At 35.0% G+C, this 26,645-nt stretch overlaps 1 protein-coding gene across 4 annotated transcripts in view; it reads right to left on the reverse strand.

The window, feature by feature from the left end:
- The window catches only part of ENPP2 (ectonucleotide pyrophosphatase/phosphodiesterase 2), a 172,645-nt gene that overhangs the window by 39,128 nt on the left and 106,872 nt on the right, over positions 1-26,645 (reverse strand). For 3 of the 4 annotated variants that reach the window (XM_012541787.3, XM_012541788.3, XM_003760343.4), the window contains exons 12-18: positions 22,035-22,143; positions 11,461-11,586; positions 7,657-7,688; positions 5,896-6,023; positions 1,802-1,889; positions 1,553-1,640; positions 89-261 (exon numbers count right to left, since the gene is read on the reverse strand). In XM_012541787.3, coding sequence (XP_012397241.1) covers positions 89-261; positions 1,553-1,640; positions 1,802-1,889; positions 5,896-6,023; positions 7,657-7,688; positions 11,461-11,586; positions 22,035-22,143 — 744 coding nt within the window. Of the gene's footprint in view, positions 1-88; positions 262-1,552; positions 1,641-1,801; positions 1,890-5,895; positions 6,024-7,656; positions 7,689-11,460; positions 11,587-22,034; positions 22,144-24,472; positions 24,629-26,645 lie in introns of all 4 variants that reach the window. The other variant, XM_012541789.3, reaches the window with a different exon arrangement.

The raw sequence follows: 26,645 nt of genomic DNA on the forward strand, positions 1-26,645 counted from the left end.
ATTTTTCCATGGGGTTTGCACATACTTAATAAACACTTTTCCATTCATTCATAATTAGCATAACTATTCATTCTCCCTTTGACAATACCTTATCATCACATGTACATCCCAAGTCAAAATCAGAGTGAAGATACAGAGCCCCAGGATAGAGGGGTCTTGTAACTTCATCAGGCATGGTTGGCCTGTATATATTAGTACGCAGGAGATGATTCAAACTTCCATGTGTCCCATTATTAGGAGCTGGCCTGAGTCCCAGGAGATCTGACGAAAAGAAGGAGAATAGGATCAGTTGTTTAACAAATGCATCAAAATGGTATTCATTCTAGTCTGCACTGAAAGGCAGACACATACATATATATATAAATATATGTATGTATATATATATACCTATACATATGCAAGGTTTTTTTTCACTCCATTTAAAGGACATAATTAACTTTGAACATCTTTTGCTGGGAAGAGAAATTCAGTAAAAGGTGGGTTCACCTCCACCCTTGCAGGATGAAATTTTGTTGAATGGATAAACATATATTAAGGGCTTAGTGAAAGTCAAAAATTGTGCCAAATGAAGGAATAAAAATACAAAAAAGAAGATGCTCCTTACTTGGCTCTGATTCTTTGAATTTAATGAAATAAGAAATATAATTGTTTCCTCTCCACCATCATAAGCTATGAAAATGCCTAGCATGAGTAGTTTGGAATAGCTGAACTTAGTAGCATGGTTATAAAAGATGGTACTGCATAAAGAACTGTGCCTGGTGTTAACCTGAGCTCAATCCTGCCTGTTGCTATCAAAGTAAAAATTCAAGAAGCTAAATGGAACTGTCAGTTTGCAAACATTTTGCACATGTATGGGGCCTTTCATCCAAAGTTCTTAAAAGAGATCCATGATTAATAAATAACTTTGGAGTCCCTGGGAGTCCTCTGCTCTGATCGACTCTGCAGGGGTGCTGGCTTCATGCTTACTAGCATGATAAACAAGCCCAATTTCATTGTGAGAGAATCGTTGCCAAGTGGCACACAGTGATTCCCCTAAGGTGAGAGACAGAGTTGGGAAGAGTACCCAGGAGTCCCGACTTGTGGGCTCCTCCTCTAACCACCAGACTGGCAATTCCTCATTGCCCTCTCCCCCTCAGGAAAGAAAAGTTGTCCTCAAGCAGTAACTAAAAGCTTGATGGGGGTAAAAAAGGAACACATAAATAGCTGGACTGGCTCAGGGAGTTGGCACAATTATAACTGAGCTGTAAGGGTGGCACTGAGGGGTAGGGGAGCATCTCTATGTGGACCCTTACTTCACGAGGTCAGAGAGACTGGGCGTGTCAAACTGTAATGCTATGTTTCATCCCCAGGAGGCTGCCAAGAGTAACACTATGAATGGTCACCATTAGTCAACTGCTGGGAAGAAACAAAGAAGTCTTAGAGGAAGATGAGTAGTTTGCCCCTCAAGCCAAGGAGAAAGCCTGTGGCATTCATGGCATGGGAGAGAGGGAAGAAATGGCACTGATGGCAGGGGAGGCAAATTATCAAAGGAAGAACTTTAGTAACAACTTACCACACATGACATTGTAAAGTTCAATGTTTTCAAATGGAGGCACTTTGGTCTTGTACTTAAATGTTGGACCGTAACCTACAAAAACAGTCTTCCACAAGAAAAGGAGAAGAAAAACAATTAAGAATAATTGCTATTTGGAAATGAATGAGCTAAAGCTTTTCTTACCATTCTCACCATGGCCTAGAAATTTCACTTCCACCCAGAAAAACAAATAAAGCATGGTGAGATAATGTTGGTTCTGGCTCATACCTGCATACTATTGACCTTGTTGTCAAATCCATGATCTCCCTGGAAGAAGCATTTTCCTGTTTGCTTCTTATAGACATCCACGGATTTCCTACATTAAAACAATCTTATCAGTCAGGGATTCTCATGGAATTATGAAATTATTATTCAAAATGCAAGTTTACTATATCAAGGGATATGGGGGGAAGAAGGGGAAATGAATTTTTTTCAAGGGAAAATAAAATCATTTTCTACTTCTATATTGCTATCAACCATTGTGAATCCCATAAAGAACTGCTAAAATACCCATACCTACCTCTAAGATGTGACACAGCAACTGTTTAAAAAAATATTGAAAGGAAATACAAACTCATTCACTTAGGATGAGAATAGAACAACTAGGAAAATTAGAAAAAAAAAATCTTTGAACCAATTGTTCTTTTGGGACCACAGGTTATATCTGTTTACATGTTATTTCCACTTCTCTCCATCTCTATCAGAACATAAACTCCATGAAGGTAGGAATCGCATTTTGCCTTTTATGTTTAGACATGTAATAAATGCTTTTTTGGTTTACATTGGATTTTTAGTGCTTTACTATATCCTAAATTATGCAACCACTGGTATTTTTCCAAGATATTAAGTTTCCCAAAAAACTTTCAGTTGTGATTTCAAAGCATCAAGTTTTATCCCATTTTAGATGAAGAAATATAATGCTGACTTTATTATATCATATCTCAGGAAATAAATTAAATCTAAGACTTTTTTCTTCCTATCCAGGGTTTCATTCAAGAGACCTTTCTGCCTAGACTCTAGACAGAGGTTTATATAACCTTTTTTATGTCAAATACCCCTTTTGCAATCTGGTGAAACTTACACCCTTTCTAAGGGCAATTATTTTATTTTAAAAATACATAATATTACAAAGGAACTCAAAAAACAAATGTAATTTTCTCATGCAAGTATATGGACCCTCTGGGGTCTGTGATCTAAGGTTAAGAACTTTTCACCTAGGATCAACCTAGTAAATGAAACTAGTGGTTCCCTCCTTCCAAATCTTTGTGCAAGTTGTCTTATGCTTCCCTCTTTACCTCATCCTTTTTGGATTATCTAGGTTTGTTCAAAAGTCAACTCATGTAATTCTTTTTAAGGAAAGTCTTCCTATTCCCCTTGGTGTATTCTTCCTCTTCACATTATCTTATATTGCATTTGCTTATGTGTTTATATTTTGTATCGCCTGGTGGAACCTATGTTCTTAGAGAATAGGGGCATTTATTTGTTTGTTTTGCTCTACTTTTATTACTTCATCATCTGGGCCAGATGTACACATAATAAGTTCTTAAAATGCTTACTCAGTTGTGGCTTGCCTCCTATTATAGAAGTCTAAGTGTTTTAAGAAGTACCAAGAAGATAACAGTAAAACTTCTAACACGAGACTACTCCCCTACCTAGAATTTCCCAGTGGTAGAACTGATGCCATCCCCTAAGATTCCACATGCACCATTGTCACATGTCTATTTGGCTCTTTTCTAAATAGGAATGAGAAAATGTTAGAGCTTAGAGCCAATACAAATGGTGCAATGTGGATGCGCTAAGCTTCAGTAGGAAAGATACAAAGTGAGAATGGTTCTACAGAAGCTTGCTCTAAAGCCACAGACTACTGATATCGATAGAGGTCCAGAATAGATACATATTCAGAGAAGAAATGGGTAGAAGAGGAAAGAGAGCAAGAAAGGGAAAAATAAGAAAAAAAAAACTCTAAGTAAAATCATCAGGTCACCTTTGGGGTGATATTCATCACCATTTCCAGGTATATGTATTTAACCTGCCATTTCAGAATTATAAATATGACATTTATTGATCAGGAAATATATATAATTTAAAATTCCATGCCATCCTCTAGCATACTTCATTAGATATACTGGGACCAGAGCTGGGAGTTGGAGGGGGAGGGGGAGGTATTATCTAGTCTCCTACCTTCACAAGGGACCAAAGGTAAAATGATAACATACTGAATGAAACAAAGGCTTCATTGTCAAGAAAGCAAAATCCCTAATTCAACATAAGAAATAGGAAGTGCTACATGCAATAATATCCTTCACTCTACCTTTCCTGTGGCAATAAGAATCACTTTGCTAAAACATTTTTCTTTATTGATCCAACAATTATTTTGTGAGTAATCCCAGAGACATAATATCTAGAAAACCAACTTCACAGTCAGAAAGATCTGGATTCAAGTCTGACTTCTGCTACACATAATCTATGTGACTGAAAAAAATAACAAACCATTTAATATTTAATAATTTCAATAATATAGGCAACTCACTAAGACTATAAGGTGCTGAACTATAGTGGTAATGTGTTTTCCTCACCAGGGAGCTTGCTATACCAATGAAATTTCAAGCTCTGTTCCTACAGGTGTAGCGATGAACTAGATGCTTCAGCAATTACAATGAATATATAGTTTTATCCTTCAAGGAATTTCATTTTAGTTAAGGAGATAAAAAAGTCAATTGCTTTAAAATTTCACCATCAAATTAAAACTTTTGATTATGACTGGCAAGTTGTTCACCATCTTTCCTGCCTGTTCCAGTAACCCTCTTCACTTCTTTTCTCATACTTGCATTCAGGCAAATTTACTTGCCTCAAACATCTGGTAATTTCTCTCCCCTCCAAGCTTTCATTTACAACAGAATATTTCCTCTCCCCACCCTCCCCAAGAACAGTCTCCCAGATCCTCTCAGCCAACCCCTGTTCCTCATTTCTTTGGTAACTCTTCCATAAAAATTCCCCAGAGTATTCTTACTGAGCCTCTGTCCCTCCCATAGTGCCTGGCCTTCATCCATCCCCCACTAATAACCTCTACACACTTAACATTCATGTAGATCTTTGCACAGTTATAACTATATGTTAATCCTATTCTGCCATTTGAAATCCCACTCTCACCCGTGAGATTGTAAGCTTCTAAAAGGCAGGAAATTCATCTGCTTCCTTTGTTGCTACCAATGGCAACTAGTTGTGGAGGGCTCTACATACACAATGGGTGTTCAATAAATGTTGACTTATTCATTGAAGCATTGTGTGTGTGTGTTTCTTTTTTTTAAGGAGGCCAAAGCTCTGCAAAAACAGCAACAGATGTTTTAAAATACCATAGAAAGTTGGAACTGGGAGGAGTGGAAAAATCCATATCTGTCTCAGCAGAAGATGCTGCTGGCAGGTTTGTATGTAGATGGATAACCCTCTCAATGATTAACTCTTTGGAGGCTGTTAGAGCCAAAAGCAATGGGTAATTTATTTAATATCAAATACCAACAATGGCCAACTATTAACAAATCCTCAAAAAATAAAAAAAATCAGATTCCTCTTTTTCTATTCTATAAAAATATTTTCTTTTTCCAAAGAAGTTCTATGGGTAAAATATCTCAGACCCATTTTTTAAAAATGGTGACCAAGAAGAGAGATGCAAAGCATTAACAAAAAGTCCTGGAGTTCTCTATAAATACTACCACAGGTCAAAGTTTGGTCTTTCAACTCAGACTGAATCAACCCAGTTTGCTAGGACAAGTTTCTGACACTTCTTTTGATTAGAAAAAAATCTCAGAGGAATGCAAAGTCTAAAAAGGCAATGAAGAGAGGGAGAATATGAGAAAAAGAGAGGGGAGATTGAGAGAAGAGATGGAGAGAGGGTAAGAGAGAGAGATGGAAAGATGAAGATGGAGAGAGGAAGAGAACAGAGAGGAGGAGAGAAAATGGGGAAAGGAGATATAGAATAAAGGACATGGGGATGGAACAGAAGAGAAAAAGAGGGAATGGGGCAAAGAAGATGAGGTAAAGAAAGAGAGGGAGAGGAGAAGACAGGGTGTAAAGGGAGAGGAAAGTGTGAAAGAAAAAAGTAAGGGAAAGGAATAGAAAAGGGAGAGAAGGCAGAAAGAAAGGGAATGAAAATGAGGAAAAGGAAAACATTTCAACTGCCAATCTAGCATATTTGGAACGGAATTCCTTCTAGGTAAAATTTTGTTTTCCTAACCTAGCTCCTTTCTCTAGTTAGTAACTTTCAAGAGCTTCAATTGCCCAAAAGTAAATAAGAAAGGAAGAGGGGAGAATAATAACTAGGTTACCTCGCAACATGCCATCTTCTATCCACCAGCAGATGGATGTCCTCAATTCTTCTGTTATTAGCATAGTGCAGACGTTTGGGAAGGTTCTGTTTCATGTAAGGTTTAAAATGCTGGTCTTGCTTTTTACACTGAAATACAGGGAGATGTGGATTTCATGGTATAAGTTATAGGAACATTAGTTGAACTGAAACTTCACTAAGAGGGTGCCATGGATGAGTAAGAAATCTATGGACTTATTTACTCCAATCAGATTTTAAACTACCCTAAAACAAACAAGTTCAAAAAGTGTTCTGATGAGTGTTTCTCAAATGATTTTGGCACTGGAACACTTTGGGGTTAAAAAGCATCAGTGGAACCCATTGATACAAATGGCAGATAAGATATCTCTTACAATTTTATGGGAGGATGGGGAAGGTTTCATGACAACCACCTCCTTTCAACAATTATTTCTTGAGCAAACCTGAAGGCAACTTTCGCGTGATATATAAAAAGCCACCTTCACAGGCAGAAAGATCTGGATTCAAGTGTGACTTCTGCTACATATAGTCTATGTGATTCTGAAAAAAAATAATTTAACCCATTTCATATTTAATAATTTCAATAATTTAGGCAACACTCTAAGACTATTAAACTATCTTCTCTTGAAAGCATCAGCTCTATGCCCACTGTACAACAAATGCATCCCCTTTAGCTTATACCTTTCCATTATGAGCCAGATAATATTGGCATAAAAAAAACTTAATTATAAACTTCATGTTGGGACAGACATTTCTCATAGCTTTCCGTACCATTCAGTGTTTGTTGATCTGAAAGGTTTTATGACCTTCTGGACCATGGGCAGCTGGAGGATGCTACTGATTACCTATTAGCCACTGATATCTATATCAAAGGCACATTAGAAATTTCTTTGATCATTAGCTTACTATAATGCCATTAGGGGAAAAAATTATTCAGATCTTTACTAAAACAATTAGTTGTCATATAAAGATAAAATGGCCAATTTCATTTTTTTTTTCATTTGCTATACAACCTATCTGGCTCAAATGCAAAGATGACATGATTTCAAGAAAATCAAAAACCTTCAATATTTAGACAAAAAGAATATTTCCCAAAGGAAAAAAAGTATTAATTTTAAAAGTTGTTTCACAAGAAAAGAAATCATAAACTTTTTTTCAAGTCAATTACTTTGGAACACTGTTGTCAAACTCAAGTAGAAATAGAAGGGCAACAATCTATGGATTATCCTTGAAGGTCATATATTGATTGTTTTAAAATATAATATTCTCTTTCTTTGTTTGTTTTGTTAAATATTTCCCAATTACTTTTTAATCTGAGTTAGGCCATACTTGGGAGAGTGATGGGTCATGACTGCATGTTTGAAACCTCTGCTTTGGAGTAAATACACATTATTACATGTATATAGGTAGATATATGTGTATTTGTATGTTCATTTTTTATTTATTTACTGGGTTAAGAAGAGATGGAAAAGGGCATATTTTGGAGTAGAAGCAAATATTTGTTTTATTGTGAATGATTACTTTATATTTCTAATGGATGAAGCAAATAAATTTACTTGGTTCAGGCTGTTGCCAAGACTTTTGTGAAGCCTCCAGCTGCCCATGATCCAGAAGGTCATAAAACCTTTCAGATCAACAAACACTGAATGGCATGGAAAGCTATGAGAAATGTTTGTCCCAACACATGAAATGAACATAAGAAATCCACCTAGAGAACAGAAGTCTACAAATCATAGATACTCACAGTGAGATTGGCAATAATAGTTCGGGGATCATCTGTTTAAGAGAAAAAGCAAAGAGATATCTTTAAAATATCACATAATTACTACTGGAGAAAAAACATGGTAGTATGCCCCCCTTCTCTTCAGAAATTTTTTTTTCCTTTGATGCTACAGTGAAACAGAAATAAAATATTACATGTGTATATGTACACACACACATACACACACATATATATACATATACAACTTCCTTTGTTTATAATTATTCCTTTTACATTATCAGAATAGGGGAGGAGCATCAACCCCACCCTCCCTGATCTGGAAATTCCATGTGAAAATGTTTGGCCTTCTCTTCATATCAGAGAAGAAGCCTGAATTATTATGGTATTGCTATTATACAATATTATATTTTATGCATTTCTGAGTTCCTATGCTTTTTCTGTGCCATCTGCTGTCATCTAGGATTCTACAAAACTCCCCCAGAATTACCATTTAATTTCTTACACTGACCCACAATATATCACAGTAGGGATATGAAAAGTCTCACTGTGGAAGGGAAAACTGTACTAAATCAAAAGGAAGTTATGGTGAAGGAATGAGGGAAATCCTAAAGTAAGATTTTTTTTTTTTAATTCCATAAAGGCAAATATCTCATTGTCAGTACACAAATTAACACCTTCTCAGTGCTGATACACAACAATAAACTCACTTCCCCCAAACTAGAACTGAGAAGAAAATCTTACAAGCTCTGATATCCTGGACAAATAACATATCTGAATCTTAGTTTCATTTTTTGGGGAACTGGAGTTGCTTTGAATTATCCACCTTAAAGAGAATTATTCAACTTAAAGAGAAGAAAGAACTTTGCAGAATATACAATATTTTCTAAATGGGAGCTCTTCTATATGCTTAAGGAGTCATACACAACTCAATTCATATTAGAAAATAGATCTGACAGAACTTTTAAAATATGATTTCATAATGATTTGTATTTCTTTATAACAGACTACACTTTGTTCATTTCAAAGGTGAGGGTTATTTTAAACCATTAAAGTTAATGTTGAAAACAAAGCTTGTTTTTTTTTTTCAATAACACTAGATCTAATTATAGATTTCATACACATACACCATACTCTTTTATTTTCACTATCATTAAACAAAGGATGATGCTAGCCAAGACCATAAACTTATCCTGGAAAACACTCAATGATGTAATAGAGGTTGTTTATAAAGTGAACAAAGAGTTTGGGGCTTTAGAGTTCTTCTTGTATTTTGGCTTTCCCCCCTTTAAAATGACTTAGGGTCTTAGGATAATACATATAAAAACTAGAAGGTACTTTGGAGGTCATAAAGTCCAACCTTCTTATTTTACAGATAAGAAAACTAAAAGACATCATTTTGGCTAAATGATTTGCCCAGGACAACACAAATATTAAGTCTCAAGCAAAATCTGAAGTTGTCTTCCAGATTCTAAATCCAGTGCTTAACCCACTAACCTACACTCTCAGTACAAGAAACTCAGATATTTGGGGCCAAAAATGCCCTCCATTTGTCAATTTCTAAATATTCAGGATTACTCTGTAAGGCTTGAGCCCCACAGCTATGAGATGCTGAAGTACAATTTTCGAATAATAATATTCATGCCACTTTTAATTGACACTAGATTATGAAAAAAAGTTTCCTTTAATTTTCAATTGTTCTTTTGAGATACTTGTCTTTTTTTTTTTTAAGAGGGAAAATTCAAAGCCTTAATTGTGTTAATTTGGGTGACTTCACTATACCAGATTCTATCCTCTAATAGCTAAAGGAGACTACAAACCAAAAGTAATGCAATTGTTCAGAATTAGAACTCCTGAACGTCTATGAAATTAAAAGACCAAGGACCCCTTTAGAATGGCTGATCTATATATGAGTGAAATAAACTACCATATATACCAGTGTGATCTCTGGGACACCAACTTATAAAAGTTCATTCTTAGAAAACACATCTCCCCAGCTATTCAACCTTAGAGGAAGATCTTTCATGCTACAATGATAAGATAAGAATGCCAATGACAAAAAAAAAAAAAAAAAATTATCCATGAATGCTCTTCTCTCTGGGAGACATTAGACAAAACTTTAGTTTCAAACTATGCTTTGAGAGAGAAAGAGGAGCACACTGGATACCTGAAATGTTTTTAGGGAAGTTAGGAAGAGGGACAAAAATTGGAGGCAGAAGATAGACAACTTTTTTAGTGCTCAGTCTTAGTCCCTGTTCCCTGTTACATGATAAACTCCCTTTTCAGAATCACAGAACTAGAATTTAAAAGGACTTTAGAGGTCATCTCATCTGACTCCCTCATCTTACAGATAAGAAAAGTTAACAGAAAGGCCCAAAGAGGGTACCTGACTAGCCCAACATGGCATAAGTAGTCAAGTACTAGAGTCAAAATTTGAACCCAGGCCTTATGACTCCAAATCAAAAGTTCTTTCCACTTCATATCCCTTCCTCCTCCTTTTTCCCACAATCTATTCCTACTCCATTCATTTGCTGTTTCTTCATAGATGTATGTTTTGTTGTTGTTGGGACAGAATCTTCTCTAAAGTCTTTAAAGATCTCGATGTTTACCTCGATGTTTACCTTTTATAGGGTTTTTTGTTTTTGTTTTTGTTTTTGTTTTTTGGTGAGGCAATTGGGATTAAGTGACTTGCTTAGAGTCATACAATTAGTAAGTATTAAGTGTGATGGATTTGAACTTGGATTCTCCTGACTCCACAGCTAGTGCTCTATCCACTGCATCATTTAGCTGCCCCTTTCTAACTTATTATTATTTTTTAAATGTCTATCTTTTCTAAATGGACCATTTTTACAAATAAACAAAATGCCAACTTCAAGTCTTCAGTAAGGGAGGAATCGTCTAAAATCCCCTGGAGCCTACTAGTTTAAAAGTTTTGTCTGACTGTAACGTTTCCCATCCTGAAAGCTGTAACTTAAGTGGCATGGTGAGTCATGATCATTTTCCCGTTACTCCTCATCTTCAAAACAGCCACCACTTCCCCAGGCATTAATGGGTTTTCCTTCTGGCCTTTGCCAACTAGTTTTACATGGGTCAGAAGCTGATTTCTGACCAGACTGGAGAGATCTAAAATTTCTGCAGAAGGATCTGTTAAGTCTATAAAGCGCTTTGGACTCACTTTGGTGGGAAAGTCAGGGAGGGGAAAGGTTTATCAATAAGTAATTAATTCTTTTACTACAGGGAATGGTTATCTGGTGAGGACATAGGAAAGAGTTAACGAATCAAAACCTGAAAGCTGGAAAGAAACTTAGAAGTAACTGAATCAAATCCTCTAATTTTAAAGATAAGGAAAGCAAGGCAGTTAATTGACTTGCTCAGGATCATATACTTATAAGTGTTTGAGGAAGAATTAGAACTCAGGTCTTCAGACAAATATGGAACTATATTTAAAATGATTGAATATATAACCTATATCTGATTGCTTGCTGTCTTAGGGAGAAGGGAGGTAAGGGAAAGAGGGAGAAAAAAAATTCAGAACTCAAAATTTTGTAAAAATGAATGCTGAAAACTATCTTTAAATGTAGTTGAAAAATTAAAATTTGATTGAAAAAAAAAAAAAAAGCCAGGGTTTCCTAATTCCTAGCCCCAGCATTCTATCCACTACCCACCTAAAGAAGAAAGATACACTGTATTTGGAAATAATGATGTCGTAAAAGCACAAGATAGCCAATTTATAAAATTTGAAATAGTTAATTAATTATAGTTGCTCAGACGAAAAGGGTTCTCCAGAATATTAGCTACAAGATAACCATGTCTTAAATGCCAACTCACATTTTGCATTATTATTAGACTTAGGACGAATTCTTCCCAGGGCTCCAGGCACCAAGATAATATCATCTACATTGGTCAGATAGGAGCTCAAGAACTCTGTCCTTTCACATGTGACATCCTCCATTCCTGCAAAAAGAAAGGGGAAAAACCGTTAGGGAGACAAGTAAGGTGCAAATTTAAATTGTATTATGGACTTATAAGCATGGCTTATTCAAGAATCTTAAGAGTTCTTTCCAAACCACTTATTGGGAAGGAGGAGAAAGGGAAGCGAAGGGTATTGGACAAAATAGTTTCTTAATTTAAAAATACTGATTTCTGTTCCATAGAATCAGATTTTCTTAAGCAACAATCTCTCTGCTCATATTTGAATGTTGAAAAAGAACCATACTTCAATTATCATTACAGGTCAAACAACCAAGTGAGGGGGGAGGGGAGACAGAAAGAAATAATTATTCCAATCCCATGATAAAAACCAGCTGACACTGATGCTACTTCTGTAGTCTAAGAAAGACCTATTTTTTAAAATCCAAATTACTATAAAAATTTCCTGATACTGAGGCAGTAAGGGGGATGAGAGGAGGAATCAAAAAAGAGAGGCAGGGAGAGAAATAACTAAAAGACATAGTTCTGTGTGTCTTTTACAAAATGTCTCTTTTAAATTATCTCTCAAACATAACTCCTGCTTTGAGTATATGTAATCACCAAACAACTAAGTGTCTCAGTAGGTGGCCTTGGATATTATTGACAAAATAATGTTGACAGAACAAAACAGGGAAAAAAAAAAAAAAAAAAAAGCCTACTCCAGACCAAATGAGCTGAGAGCTGCTTCTCTAATTGTAGAACAGAGTAACTGTTCCAGCAAGGTTGTAAACAATGTAATAGGAACAGAGAACTGGCAACTGTAGTTAAGAGAGAAGGTGAACTTGCTGAAAGGAGAGAAGACAAAACTTATAATACTTATTTCATGTTCTGCCCTTCATGGGCAGAACTCTTAACTGTTGTCATCATACACAGGTATACACATATGTATTGGCACATATGTATATGTATACATACTGATAACAGTCAAGTGAATTCTCCCCAGAGGAAAGCTCAGGAAATTGGTGCACATATTCATAGTTAGATATGGATATAGTTATATTTATAGATATATATAGACATAGATCATGACATTGAGATACAAACTTAAATGTGGTCAGAAGAATACAACCAATAAGTAGGCTAGTAGGACTAGAAAGTGTGCCATAATTGGAAAAAAAAACTATGCATGATTATCCTAAGAAAAGATAACTTAAGAAAACTATAATGAATAGAGCACTTAATTCAGGGTCAAGAAGACCTGAGTATAAATCTAGTCTAAGACAATCACAAGTTGGTTGACTCTGGGACAAGTAATTTAGTCTCTGTCTGCCTCAGTTTCTGCATCTTAAACTGAAATTAATAACAGCACCTATTTCCCAGGGTGGTTGTGATGATTAAATGAAATAATGTATGCAAGGCAATTTGCAAACCTAAAAGCATCACACAAATGTGAACTATTTAAGTATCTGAAGAACAATCATATGGAAGAGGGATTCACTTTGTTGCACTTGATCAGAGTAAAAAACAAGAAATAGGTTTGGAAAGAATTGGATAGCAGAGTTAGAATGGTATAAGACTTGGGAAAAAGTATTTAGCAAGGTATCTGGCACATAGTGGAGCCTATGTAGATGCTTATTCTCTTCTCTACTCATATAAAGAAATGTTTCCCCTGATTAGAGCTGTCCAAAACTGAAATGTTCAGACTCAGGAGGTAATAGTTTCCCCATCATTTGAGATCAAACAGAAATAGAAAAACTATTTCCATAGTTGTTGGTTAAGGGAATTCTTGTTCAGGTAAGGACTGGACTAGATTATTTCTAAGCTGTCTTTTTATTCTGACTCTGCAATTATCTTCCATAAGCCATAAACATGAAATTGATATAAAGGACATAATAAGAGGACATGTAGTTTACTTTGATGAATTAAATTCATGACTGAAAGAAACTTCATTCAAGGAACTGAAAGAATAGATATCTATAACTAAGGAAGCAGGTCATCTGCTGAACCCAAGTATAATTCTTTGTTTAGTTTTGCTGTTCCTGTTTAGTTGTTTAATCTTGCCGACTCTTCATGACTCCATTTGGGTTTTATTGGCAAAGACATTGGTGTGGTTTGCCATTTACTTCTCCAGCTCATTTTACATATGAGGAAACTGAGGCAAACAACATTAAGTCACTTGTTCAGAGACATACAGCTATAGTCTGAGGTCAAATTTAAACTTGGGTCCTCTTGACTTGAGGCCTGGAATTCTATCCACTGTCCTACATAGCTTCCCATTTAATTTAATTTTATGTAATTTATACAATATGTTATTAAATATATTTTATATAATATAATTTATGTAAGATGTTATATTTTATAATGTAATTGTATTTTATATTTGGCCCAACATTCAAATATGATAGCTATTAACTCCACGTCATTTATAATTTGCAGATTTGACAAGTATATTACTCCATGCTTTAGTTCAAGTGAGTCACTGGTTTAAAAAAAAAAAATTTAAATAACCCAGGACCTAGCATATGCCCTAATTGTGCTTCACTGGAGATTTCCTTCCAAATTGACATAGTCAATATTGACCATTTTTATGATCCAATATTTAAATAATTCCAAACTAACCTAACTGTACAACTGCTTAGCTTACATTTTAGTATTTTACATAAAGATAACATGAAAGACTTATTTAGATACCTCAGTAAAGTCTAGATAAACTATCTATAATCTCATGATCAGTCTAAATAAGTTACTTCACAGAAGTATTAAGATTAATCTAACACTATGTTTTGATGAAGTTATCTTTGTGATCACTGCTTCCTTTTCTAGAGGTTCACAAACCATCCCTTTTAAAAATAAGAATTTGGCCAAGAATCAAAGTCAAGATCATTAGCTTATAGTTTATAGAAACCATTCTCTTCCCTTTTTGAAAACTGAAACATTTGTTCTTCTCCAGTCCTACAGCCCTTTCCTATTCCCCATGACCTATTCAAGATCACTATCTTTATTGTAATTTTATGCCATTTATGATTAAGAGAACTGCTCTGGGGAGAAGATTCTGGGAAGATCTCAGAGTAGGTTGGCAAATTTCAAGCTCTCTCAATTCTGCCCCCCCTCCCCCCCCCAAAAAAAATAGAACAAATTTATACTTCAGGGCAAATAGTCAGGTGAAAAACCAAGATAATAGGGCAGGACTGGGATCCTCCTGATACAAACCTACAACATCTGAAGAAAGACCCAAGGCTGGGATTAAGCTGTCTGCAATGCAAATACCCCCAGGCTAACGCCATAGAAACTTCAAGTAGGGATCCCTGGAGCTATCTGGCTGTGGTTAGAGCCTCAGCAGGAATCCCAGAGACTTTCACCTCCTGGACTGTTTGTCCGGTGGGGGTTTGAGTCCAGGAAGATTGAGCAAACCTTGGCTGATTTGGGAAGTAGGCCCAGCTGTGCTGAGACACGGCTCATGGCTAGAAGGGACTTTCACCTTTCCTAGTGAAAGTAGAAACAGCAGGGCAGGGGCATTGGTGGCTGTGGGCACTTGCAAGAGGGTGGAGCTCCTGGTTTGGGATTCCTGGTTAGAGGGGAGATGTAAAGGGAAACTTGAGGCACCATCCTCCCACCCCATGATTAGAGGTGCTTACACTAATACTTCTTTGTTTAAAAAAAAAAAAAATGAACCAGCAAAGAAGGAAGAACCCCACCTTTGAAACATAATATGGGAACAGGGAAGATCCGGATCCATTTTCAGAAGAGGACATTTTAGTTAAAGAAAAAAAAAAAAGCTTCTACTCCAAAGAATAATGTGAAATGGCTCCCTGCCCAGAGAGAATTTATAGAACTCAAAAAAGAATTCAAAAATCAAATGAAAGACTTTAAGGAAAAACTAAAGAAAGAGATCAAAACCATTCAAGAAAAACAAGAAAATTATGAAAAAAAAAGTTAATCAATTTTAAAAGTAGAGTTTCAAAGATGAAATAATGCTTTGAAAATTAGAATTGGGCAAGAGGAGGCCAGTGAAACTATGAGAGACTAAAAAATAACAAAACATTATAAAGAATTTGAAAATACAATAGAATGTGAAACACTTCACAAGAAATGTTTTTCATAAGAAAAACAACAGATCTGGAGAACAGATCAAGAAGAGAAAATATAAGAATAATTGGATTGACAGAAAGTTGTGAGCAAAAAGAGAACCTTAACACAATAATTCAGAAAATAATCCTAGAAAATTGTCCTGGAATGAAAGAACATGAAGGGAAAGTAGAAATAGAAAAAAATCCACCAATTACCATTACCATTACAAAAAAAAAAAAAAAAACCTTTGTGGAAAACACATAGGAATATTATTGCTAACTTGTGTCACCCCCAGAAATAAGAGAAAATTTTGCAAGAAACAAGAAAAAATCAAATACATTGAAGCTACAATTATAATTGTATAAGACTTAGCAGCAGCTTCAATAAAAGACTGCAGATCTTGGGATTATGTCTACAGACAAGCAAAAGAACTAGGCCTGGGGCCAAAAATACCATACCCAGCAAAATTATCTATAAATTTGAATGAGAAAACACAGACACTCATCCAAACTTGCAGATTTTCAGGACTTTCTATCAACCAAACCCGAATTTAACATATAAGAGAAAATATCAAAGAGCAATTCTAAGGAACTCAACATAAACAAACTGTTTAAACATGGACAAATTATTTATTTTTTTAAATATAGGAAATGTATACTTTATGTTTAAGATTTACATCAACAATAGGATAAGCTCAAAAGAAAGACTGGCAGAGTAAAGGTAAAAATTGTAATCCTGTTATATAGATAAGGTACAGAGGAAGAATAGACACAGATGCATTAGAGGGGGGAGGAGGGCTTATAGTTCTGAAAACCTATTCACATCAGGAATAGGTTCAATAGGCAACACTACATATATACCATGAAGGATATGGCACTCTTGAAAATCTATAAAGAAATAAGAAGGAGAGGGATAGGTGGAAGGAGAAGCAAAGGATGAGGGAAGGAGACAAGGGAAGCATCTCCTGGGTGGGAGGAGTTAAATTATGTAGCAAAATTTAATGAAAGAGCAAGGATAGGAAAGACATGTATGTGGAAGGGATTTGTGTGTGTGTGAGTGTGTATATGTATGTATATATCTTCATATGTATATATAAATATATCTTTTCTTAACTGTAACTTGCTTGGAATGGGGGGTGGATAAAAGGGAGATATGTGTGTGTCTATGTATGTGAGAATCTCTTTGGAGTGAAGATGGTAGAATGAGTCAGCATTTTTGCCTAGCTCACCCAACATATTTTCTCCACAACCACCCAGAAAATATGCCAAACTGAATTCTGATCTGGAAAACCAAAAAAAAGGTCACAGTGAATCATTCTTCCAGCTCAGAGAAGCTTAGAAAGATAAATATGCCAACACTGGGTTTGGGTCTGGCCAGAACAGAAGAAGCAGTGGTAGAGAGTGGTAGTGTCCAGGGATGGTACAATGAAAGGTCCTGAGATTGAAGATCAGATCTGAAATTGTACACCAAACATGGGATTCAAAAGAAGAATAAAAAGGTAAACATGAGTAAGAAACCAGAAGGGACTAATTAAGGTTAAACTGTTTACATTTTATACAAGGAAAGGACATGTAACTTCTCAGAACTTTAACATTACTAGGGCTCTCAGGGGCCATGTAATTGGATAGAGGTCCTGGATGTGATTCTACTAATCTAAGATGATCTTAAAAGGAAAGTCAACTACTAAAGGAAAAAAATGCACTGGGAAAGAGAGTAGGGAGAGGCAGATTGGGGAAAATTGGCTCAAATAAATGGGCATACAAGGAAGAATTTATACAATAGAGAGGATAATGTGGGGCAATGTATGAGAATTGCTTGAACCTCGTGGTCACCTGAACTGGTTCGAAGAAGGAACAATCAACATATATTCACAGTGCATGGGTACAGGAATTTATCTTACTCAAGAGAGAAATAGGAGGGAAAGGGAATAAGAGAAAGAATAGATTAAAGGAAATAGTGATCAGAAGAAAAATGGACAACAAGAGATGGGAAAGACAGAAAGAAAAAAGGAAGAAAAACAGAAAGACATACAGAAAGGAAGGCAGGCTGGAAGGCAGGAAAGGCAGGAAGGAAGGCAGGAAGGAAGGCAAGAAAGAAGGCAAGAAGGAAGGCAGGAAGAAAGAGGAAGAAAGGAAGAAAGGAAGAAAGGAAGAAAGGAAGAAAGGAAGAAAGGAAGAAAGGAAGAAAGGAAGAAAGGAAGAAAGGAAGAAAGGAAGAAAGGAAGAAAGGAAGAAAGGAAGGAAGGAAGGAAGGAAGGAAGGAAGAAAGAAAGAAAGAAAGAAAGAAAGAAAGAAAGAAAGAAAGAAAGAAAGAAAGAAAGAAAGAAAGAAAGAAAGAAAGAAAGAAAGAAAAAAGAAAGAAAGAAAGAAAAAAGAAAGAAAAAAGAAAGAAAGAAAGAAAGAAAGAAAGAAAGAAAGAAAGAAAGAAAGAAAGAAAGACACATAAGAAACTAGGAAGGAGGAAAATCTATAATTGGCAATCATAACTGTAAGTATAAATATGATTAATTCACTCATAAAAATAAAAGACAATAGCAGAATGGATTAGAAACCAGAATTCAATAGTATGTTGTTTACAAGAAACACACTTGAAACAGAAACTACACAGTTAAAATAAGGAGCTAGACATCATGCTTCAACTGAAATAACAAAGGGAGGGTGACACACATGAACTCAAAGAAAAAGCAAAAGAAGACCAAATTTAAAAAGAAAAATAAAGAAACTATATTTTAAAGTACTATAAAAAATAAATTAATATCAATACTGAATACATATGCACCAAATGGCATAGCATCCAAACTTTTAGTTAATAACTTACAGAAAGAAACAGAACAAAACTGTATCAGTGGTAGACCTAAATTTTCCTTCTCATAACTAAATAACTCTAAGCATAAAATAAAGAAAAAAGTTAAGGAGATGAATAGAGTTTTAGAAAAGTTAAATATGATAGATTTCTGAAAACATTGAAAGGGAATAGAAAAGAATATAAGCATACTACTTTCTTAGCTATGCATGGTACCTTGTATCAAAACATACAAACCTTATAAACAATGCTAATTTACTTATCTTTTTCTCTTTTTTATTGATATAGGTATTTAGAGATATAAAATTTCCCCTAAGTACTTTTTTGGCTGCATTTTCATTGCTTCAATGGCATTGTTGATTGGTTCTATGATTTGTTCTTTGACTCACACATGCTTTAGTTTTAGCTTCAAATAAATTTTAATTACAATTTATTATTTGGTTCCCAATTAATTTTTTTATTCATGTTTCAAATATCCTTATTTGAATGTAATTTTATTGCAGTATCTTCAGGAAAAATGCATTTAATATTTCTGTTTTTTTTAATTTGTTGTGAAGTGAGCAGAACCAGAACAATTTACACAGTAACAACAATATTGTCCAGATAATCAACTTTGAAAGACTCAGTAACTCTAATTACCATGATGATCCATTACAATTCCAAAGCACATATGAGAAAACATGCTATTCACTTCCAGATAGATAACTGATATTGAAGCATGGTTTTGTCCTTATTTTTTCCTCTATATAGCTAATGCAGAAATTTGTTTTACAAGACTACACATATTTGTAATAGGTTTTCTTTTACTTGCCTTTCCATTTAGTAGAAGTGGAAGAGAATTTGAAACTTAAAAAAAGGAATAGAAAAATCAGAGTAAAGAGAGGGAGGGAAGGAGAAGGAAAGGGAGAGAAAGAATAAATATCTCTGGGAAATTCAAAGATACTTAAATCATATCAACCAGACCTGATTTACTGCCTTTTAGCCCAAAATATAATATGATAAATATTCTCTAAACAATTCCATAAAATATCATATGACCCTTTGTAAACAAAGGACCAAGATCTGGTAGGCAAGCCATAAATCAATATCTTATAAAATCCTTAGTCTAGAATTTTTGTAGCATGGACAGAGAGGGACAAGGCTAATTAGAATTGGCAAGACTTTAGTTTTATCCCTAAGTGCCTTTATCCAGCTCAAAGCCGCCATTCTCAGAGAATGGAAGTTCTGTTATGTGGTAGTATATTTGAATGTAACTCTGTACATGTTAAGTTGTGTATCCTCCAGGAAATGTTTGCCAAGAAAAGTAATCAGGTCAAGCATGTAGTAAGAATGAGAGAAGAAGATGGGCAGCCTGAAAGGGTGCATTCTTAGTAAGAGAACTTTATTAAAGGGTACACCATAATGGGCAGATTGCCTATGGAGAATTTTACAGAGTCACAGAATTTTAGAGTTATAAAGGTTCCTTTCTATAACTCATACTTAGTAATTAGGACTCAGGGTCCCTTTCTACAACACATATGAAGTCAATATCCACTTTGTGACTCTAATATTTGACTATCTGATTAGTGGTCATGAAGTTTCAAGTTGAAGATAACTAGTGAGAGGAAATCTACCATCTCCTGGGTCAGTCCATTCCTGTTTTGTACAGCTCTAATTATTAAGAAGTTTCTTTACTATTCTCTCCCCCTACCATTCTCCTCTCCAGCTAAAAACATCCCCTTTTCCTCCAACTGACGACCAGATAACATGAATTTTCCTCATCCTAATTGTTCTGGGTATTCTTCAACATATCAGAGTCCTCCCTAATCTGTGATATCCAGAACAGAGCATAATAATCCATATGTTGCTAACACATATTCAGAAGAAATATTGTTTCCTTGTTCCTAAAAGCTATGTAATCTTAGTGTAGTGTTGATTTACAATAGGTTTGTGATCCACTGATATCTCCAAATCATATTCAAATTTCTATAGACTTCTATCCCTCATCTTGTACTTTATGAAGCTTATTCTTTGTACCCACTATAACTATCTGTATCCCTATTGAATTCTTATTAAATCCAATCTAACTTATCAAGATCTTTTTAGATCCAAATTCTGTCATTGTGTTAGATATCCCCCCCAACATTATGTTATTTATAGTTTTGATAAATATACCATGTCTTTATCCAAGTCGTTGATTAAAATATTAAATAATACGACTCTGCATTATACTATTATTCAGGCAATCATAGACTTCAAAGAAATATTAGACTTCATAGGTAGGTAAAGTACAGAATTTTCCATTTCCATTTATACTACCTCCCTCAAGGACTGAGTGAGAATAGCCATTTTGTCTTCTCACTTCTATAGTTGTCCTTATTGCACCAAGATCTTTACAAAATCCTAGAATGTCAGAATTGGAAGAATCCTCAGACGTCATTTAATTCGATCTGGCTCTGAACATGAATTCTTACTACAACATCCCCAACAAATGGTAGTATAGACTCTATTTAAAAGCAAGAGATAACCTACTACCTGCCCAGATATCCAATGCCACTTTTGCATAGAATTAATTTTTAGGCAGTTTTTCCTGACAGCAAGCTTAAATTTATACATGCAACTTTTATCCAGTCCTCCTTTTGGGGCCAAACAATACTAGTCAAATCCCTTTTCTAAATGAGGTCATTAATGATACACTTGCCTAAAGTGGAAAAGTACTTTCTCACCATCCTATTGCTTTCTCTCTCTCTCTTTCTCTCTCTCCATACACACGTGTGCGCACATACATACACACACACGCATACACACACACACACACACACACACACACACACACACAGAGCACATTTTCAGGGAAGAATTGAGATTTTTAGAATAGTACTTAGCATATTATAAAAATAAAAACAAGACTGTGTTTTAGATTAAAATGGATGCAGTACCTACATAGTACATGATAAAAGGAAAAGTAATTCATCATTTCCCCAAAAATGATTCACGCAAAATCTAAATATAGTCTAAATCTTCTCTCAGTAAAAGAATAACAACAAACATAACCAAGCTGAGGGTTAGGAATAAAAATAAACAAAACATCTTTGTTTGAGCTGGAAGAAATATAAAAACTCTTTCATATAGTAAATTGGTATCCATGTGGTGATTTTGCATAATCGTTTAGAATCTATAAGAAATATCCTATATTTTATTGTAGACCTATATAACCAGAGAAGGTGAGGGGAACAGTTATGGAAAGAGAGTATAAGATAACAGATAACAGATAGACCAAGTTCTGCAGTGGTATCCATGAAATATTAAAAGAAGCAAAGAAAATTCCTTGAATATAATTGGTTATGCCTCTATGACAGATTTTTTTTTTAATGGGCAAAACTACACATGATGGGAAAGAAAAAAGGATGAGATGGGAAAAAATGTCAATTATAATTACACGAAGAATACATTTAAATACTGGAGAGTTTTGTGGGGAGGATTCCCTTTAAAGATCCTTCTCTCATATTAGAATTATAGTCCATATTTAAGAGTAGCCTATAGAAATTAATTAATTATCAAATATTTTCTGGGTTTAACCTCATCATTGATATCAACTAAGCCGTCCTCTTTAAAAATTTGATATATGGGAGGAAAGATTTTACCATGGTCTCCAACAAAGATGACATTAACACAACGATGCAGTTTCAGTTGTTTCAGTCCATCCATTAACTGTCCCACAGTTTTGTCAATTTCCCTCAGAGGATTTGTCATCTGTAAAGAAATTTTGAAGAACAATCAAGTCAAATCTTGTTTCTCTGCTTTCCTTTTTTCTCACTGATTTCCTTCCTTAGAAAATTCTGGAGGGTAACCTTCATTATCAAGAGGCAGAGCTTTGGCTAGGAAAAAGTTCCCAATAATTTTTAGAGAAACTAGGATTAATTTACTTCATTACTTCATACACATATATATTGTGTATATAAAAATACATACATATGAATTAATTTTAAGGAAGCAATTTTTGTTTTTAAAGATATACTGATTCTTGTTTTTCAAAGTAGAGTTTTTAAAAATATATTCTTTTAGAGATGAACAGAAATAGCTAAACATTTAAAGCTCCCAAGGGACCATGAGAGATAGGAACCAGGAACAAGATCAGCAAAAGAGTAGAGCAAATTTACTTTTTTTTAAATGTCAGCACCAAAGAAAGAATATGGTATATAGTAGACACTTAATGCTTATTGAAGTGAAGGTATTCCAAGAATGGCAGGTGGTTACTATGGCATCTAAGTTATCATGACATATGAATCAGCATATTAATAACACAATGATATCCATACAACTTTCCAAAGATTTTCAATATAATTTTCATGAAAAGAAGGGAAGGCTAATAGTGGAAGATTTTCTAAAAATATGTATATAATCATTTTGACATGAAAATTCTTTCTGGTTTATTTTGAAAATATAATGTATTCCTTAAGAGCCATGATGCTGATAGAACACTGGACTTAGGAGTCAAGAAAAGCCAACTCTGAATTGGATTTCAGGGTTTCTTTTTTGACTTTCTGGGTTTCCATTTAAATGACTGTAAAATGAAGGTATTAGACTAAATGACTTAAAAGGTATCTTTCAGCTTTAAACCATGACCTTATCAGCAGTTTTAAATAAAAGTAAATGTTTGGAATTTTTTATATGGGTTTTTTCTTATCCTATTTAAAAGAAGATTCAATGCCTACTTCTCTAAAGGATGTTTTCTGAGGGAAAGGATCCCAATTTGATCTCTTATCCTATTGTTTCCTTTCAAACTTTTAATTTATTTGCATGTGGGTCTGGCTTCTTTCAACTTCAATTATTAAACATTATATTTTTCAGACAATTTCTCAAACATATACATGATAGTATGTTTTACCAATTACTTAGCTAAACTTATACAACTTTTGAAGTATCACAAGATATTACATGGATATCATTTTCATCGAAATAACATGTTTATTTGATACTATCTAAAAACTATATTCTATTAATATCTCCTTAGATTAAGTAAGACTTCTCCTAAACTAGTTGTACTGGGAAGATTTAGTTTTTCAAGATGGGATTCGGTATCTGAAATTCTATTCCAAAGCATGTCACTGAATGTTTCACCCTGAAACCTAAGAAAAGAACTCCAGATACTCCCAGATGTGCTAACTGATAATGTTCTTCTGAGAAAACCCTGCCTGAAACAGTTATCTAAAGAAAAAGGAACTAAATGTAGAGAGTTTGACAAGTCATTGTTGCTGCCATCAGTGGCAGTAAAGAATTCTTCTTCCCTCCAAAGAATGCCAAGAATACAGATATAGATAAATAAGATTGTTTGGACTTTGCTGTATGATGCATTAACTCAAAAAGATTTGAGGCTTCATGGACAAACAAAAAATATGAATCTTTGGGCTATTTCAGATGTCCTGCAATGTAGATATTACCCATCAATGCAAGATAATACCAAAAATACTCTCTCTTATTTACCCTTTATTATTGTCTCTATCCTTCAGATTCTAATCTAAAAGTCTGTTGAGTTAAAGAGTTGCCAAATTATTTAAGTCAACTGTTTTAAGGAGTTTTCTCCTTTGGAAATCAAACTATCCTTGGTGTCTTCCTCCTTCTCTCCCTGTTAGAAGAATGTCATTATTTAAGATTGAGCAAGCAATAATTTCCTCTGGGAAGAAAACTTGGAAAGTCCCTTTTGTCAGAGGCTTTAAATTGGGGCAATTGTGAAATGCTTCAACTCAAAGCAATGTGAATATGTTTTTCGAAGTCAGATGCTAAGACTCTTTTTTGGTAGAAGCAAGGTGATAATGGAAAGAAACATGCTTTTCTAACTTGATTAGAATTCAAAAAGGTCCTCCAAGTAAGCTTTTCATGGTATCTGTCAAAAGCAGGAGGGCAGCTTTATGTACCAGACTCTGAACTCTGAAAGCCAAGTAGACCCTGAAAATTAAGTAAAACTTTTGGGCACACTCCCCAGCCAGGGAGTAGTACTACCATTCTAAAATTCTAAGGTAACAAGGAGAGCTTTAACTCTGGCCTTCCTGACATAAAGCTTTGGAACAACAGATCAACTTACTTTATCCCGACGGGCTTCCGCAGCATAATGGGTCATCCTATGTAATTTTCTTCTTCGTTTCTTTGGAGAAGCAACTGGTCTTTCCTGTCTCCTCTTAGGAGTTAGCTTCCTCTTAGGTCTCTTAGCCGGAGTAAGAGGGGAGCCAAAACTACTCTCCTGTACTGGCGGAGAGAGATGTCTGGACTCAGAAGAAGCCTGTCACGCCCCCAGGGGCAGAGCGTACAACTCTTTGCCATTTGGTGGAAGAAAGAAAGGCTTCTTAGATGATAAGGAAATTGGTACAAGGGACAATTTAGGGACCTCTTGCAGAGAGGAACCCTAAATTGTTCTTGCTGGCAGGGTAGCAGCTTTTGCACTAAGAGCATGAGTATAAAGGGAATCTATAATTGAAATGAACTTCGGGAGCCCATTTTATGAATAAATACCCATATGGGTTTATGTTAGCAAAGGATGCCAACTTTACAGAGAAAATTATAGGGGAAGTTAGAGAAAGAATTCCTCAACTGGTCAGATCAATTAACTAATATTTCAGAGTCTGTGAAGGGTTCCCTAAGTTATTTAAAAAAAAAAAAAAAAAAAAAAAAAGTCCGATCTCTGGATAACTGGTTCATCTGAGTGTTGGGTTTTTTAAGTTCCAAATTTTTTCTTTTGAAATTAGAAAAATTACAAGAAAAATTATTCATTAAGCCCTTTTGATTTCTGATATCCCCTGAAGGAAATAATCAACTCAAATTTTTCCTGCTAAGGACCATCTTCTTTAAAGAAGGCATTGCATGGCCATTGCTATGTGGAAAGCATTATGGCATAATGGAAAGAATACTGGATCTGGAGATGGAGGACCTCATTTCAAATCTCAACTCTTCTTCCTTTTTATAAGAGGATGGGACTAAATGACCTTTAGGGTCCAGTCTAACAATCTATAATCTATACATAATCTAAGAGTCACATAGGGTGGAACCCATTCTAAGATCTAGTAGGTACCTATTATGATGATAGTCACCCTTATTAACAAATATCAACAAAAAATATCCAAAGGGTGGAATTAGCCATAGAGGCAAAAAAAATTTATTTTTAGTCTTAAAGAAGTATTGAAGTAAGCTGAGTACAGCATATGAGAACCACAAAATAAAGCATATGTGGCTGATATTATAGCCTCTGTATCTGATCTTTAGAAGGTCAGAGAGAATCAATAAAACATTTTTAATATATCAAAACATCTGTTTTCAAATTGGGGGCATTATAAGACAAAAATCATTAAGCACTTTTAATTTCTGATGATCTCTGGATAAAATAATCTACTTAAATATTTTTTACCAAAAACTATCTTCTTTGGGGAATTGGGGGGTCAGGAGTCAGACATCAGTGGAGAGTAGCTATGGAAATTAGTTTTTGATAATTGAGAGTTAACTGATAATAGTAGTTAACTGATCTTTGGGGACTTCTAATCACTAGAGAAAAGTGGGACTCCTATTTTATTGGTGCTACAAAAGTGAATTTAAAATGCCATTTATTTTAGGGCCGCCTGACTCATTTGTCTTGGTTGGGCTGGTCACAGAGACATTTGAATGCAAGAGGGGAGAAGGGGAAGAATTATGTTAGTGTATCTAGGGAGGCAGGGAGAATCTGCCATGCTAATTCATCATTTTCAGGAAAAGCGGTTGCAAAAGGAGATTCTGTTTGCCACTCATCCCTCTTATGATTGGAGATTTTGGAAGGCACAGCCCCACATACTTTGGTTTTTAAAATGCTTCAAGCTTTCAGGCAAGTCCCAATAAGAAGAGCAAGAAGGAAAAATAGAAGTTTCTCATTTCATGGTCCCCAAACACATTCAGCAAGAGCTCAATCTGCCCAAGAGGCTCCAGGCCATTTGCAAGAGACCTAAACATTCTGAAGACTCCCAAGAGTCATTCCAAGATAGCATGTTAGAGGAGCAGCAAGAATAGGTTTTAGTTGGAACAGGTTTTTGTCCAATGATTACATTGCATAAGTTTCTTCCTTCCAAAGTTAGAGGGAGAAGAAAGCTAAATTCTCATTAACCAGCCATTCTCTAGCCTGACTTAAAAAGAATTAGCCTAAGGTTATTGAGGGTGGAGACAAAGGAGGGCTATTGACCCTGCTTTCAAAAGTATGCTAGGCCACTGAGGAAGATAGTAGTAACTAGTCAGCCAAAGCT

This window comes from Sarcophilus harrisii, chromosome 1 (assembly GCF_902635505.1).
Source record: "Sarcophilus harrisii chromosome 1, mSarHar1.11, whole genome shotgun sequence".
NCBI lineage: Eukaryota > Metazoa > Chordata > Mammalia > Dasyuromorphia > Dasyuridae > Sarcophilus > Sarcophilus harrisii.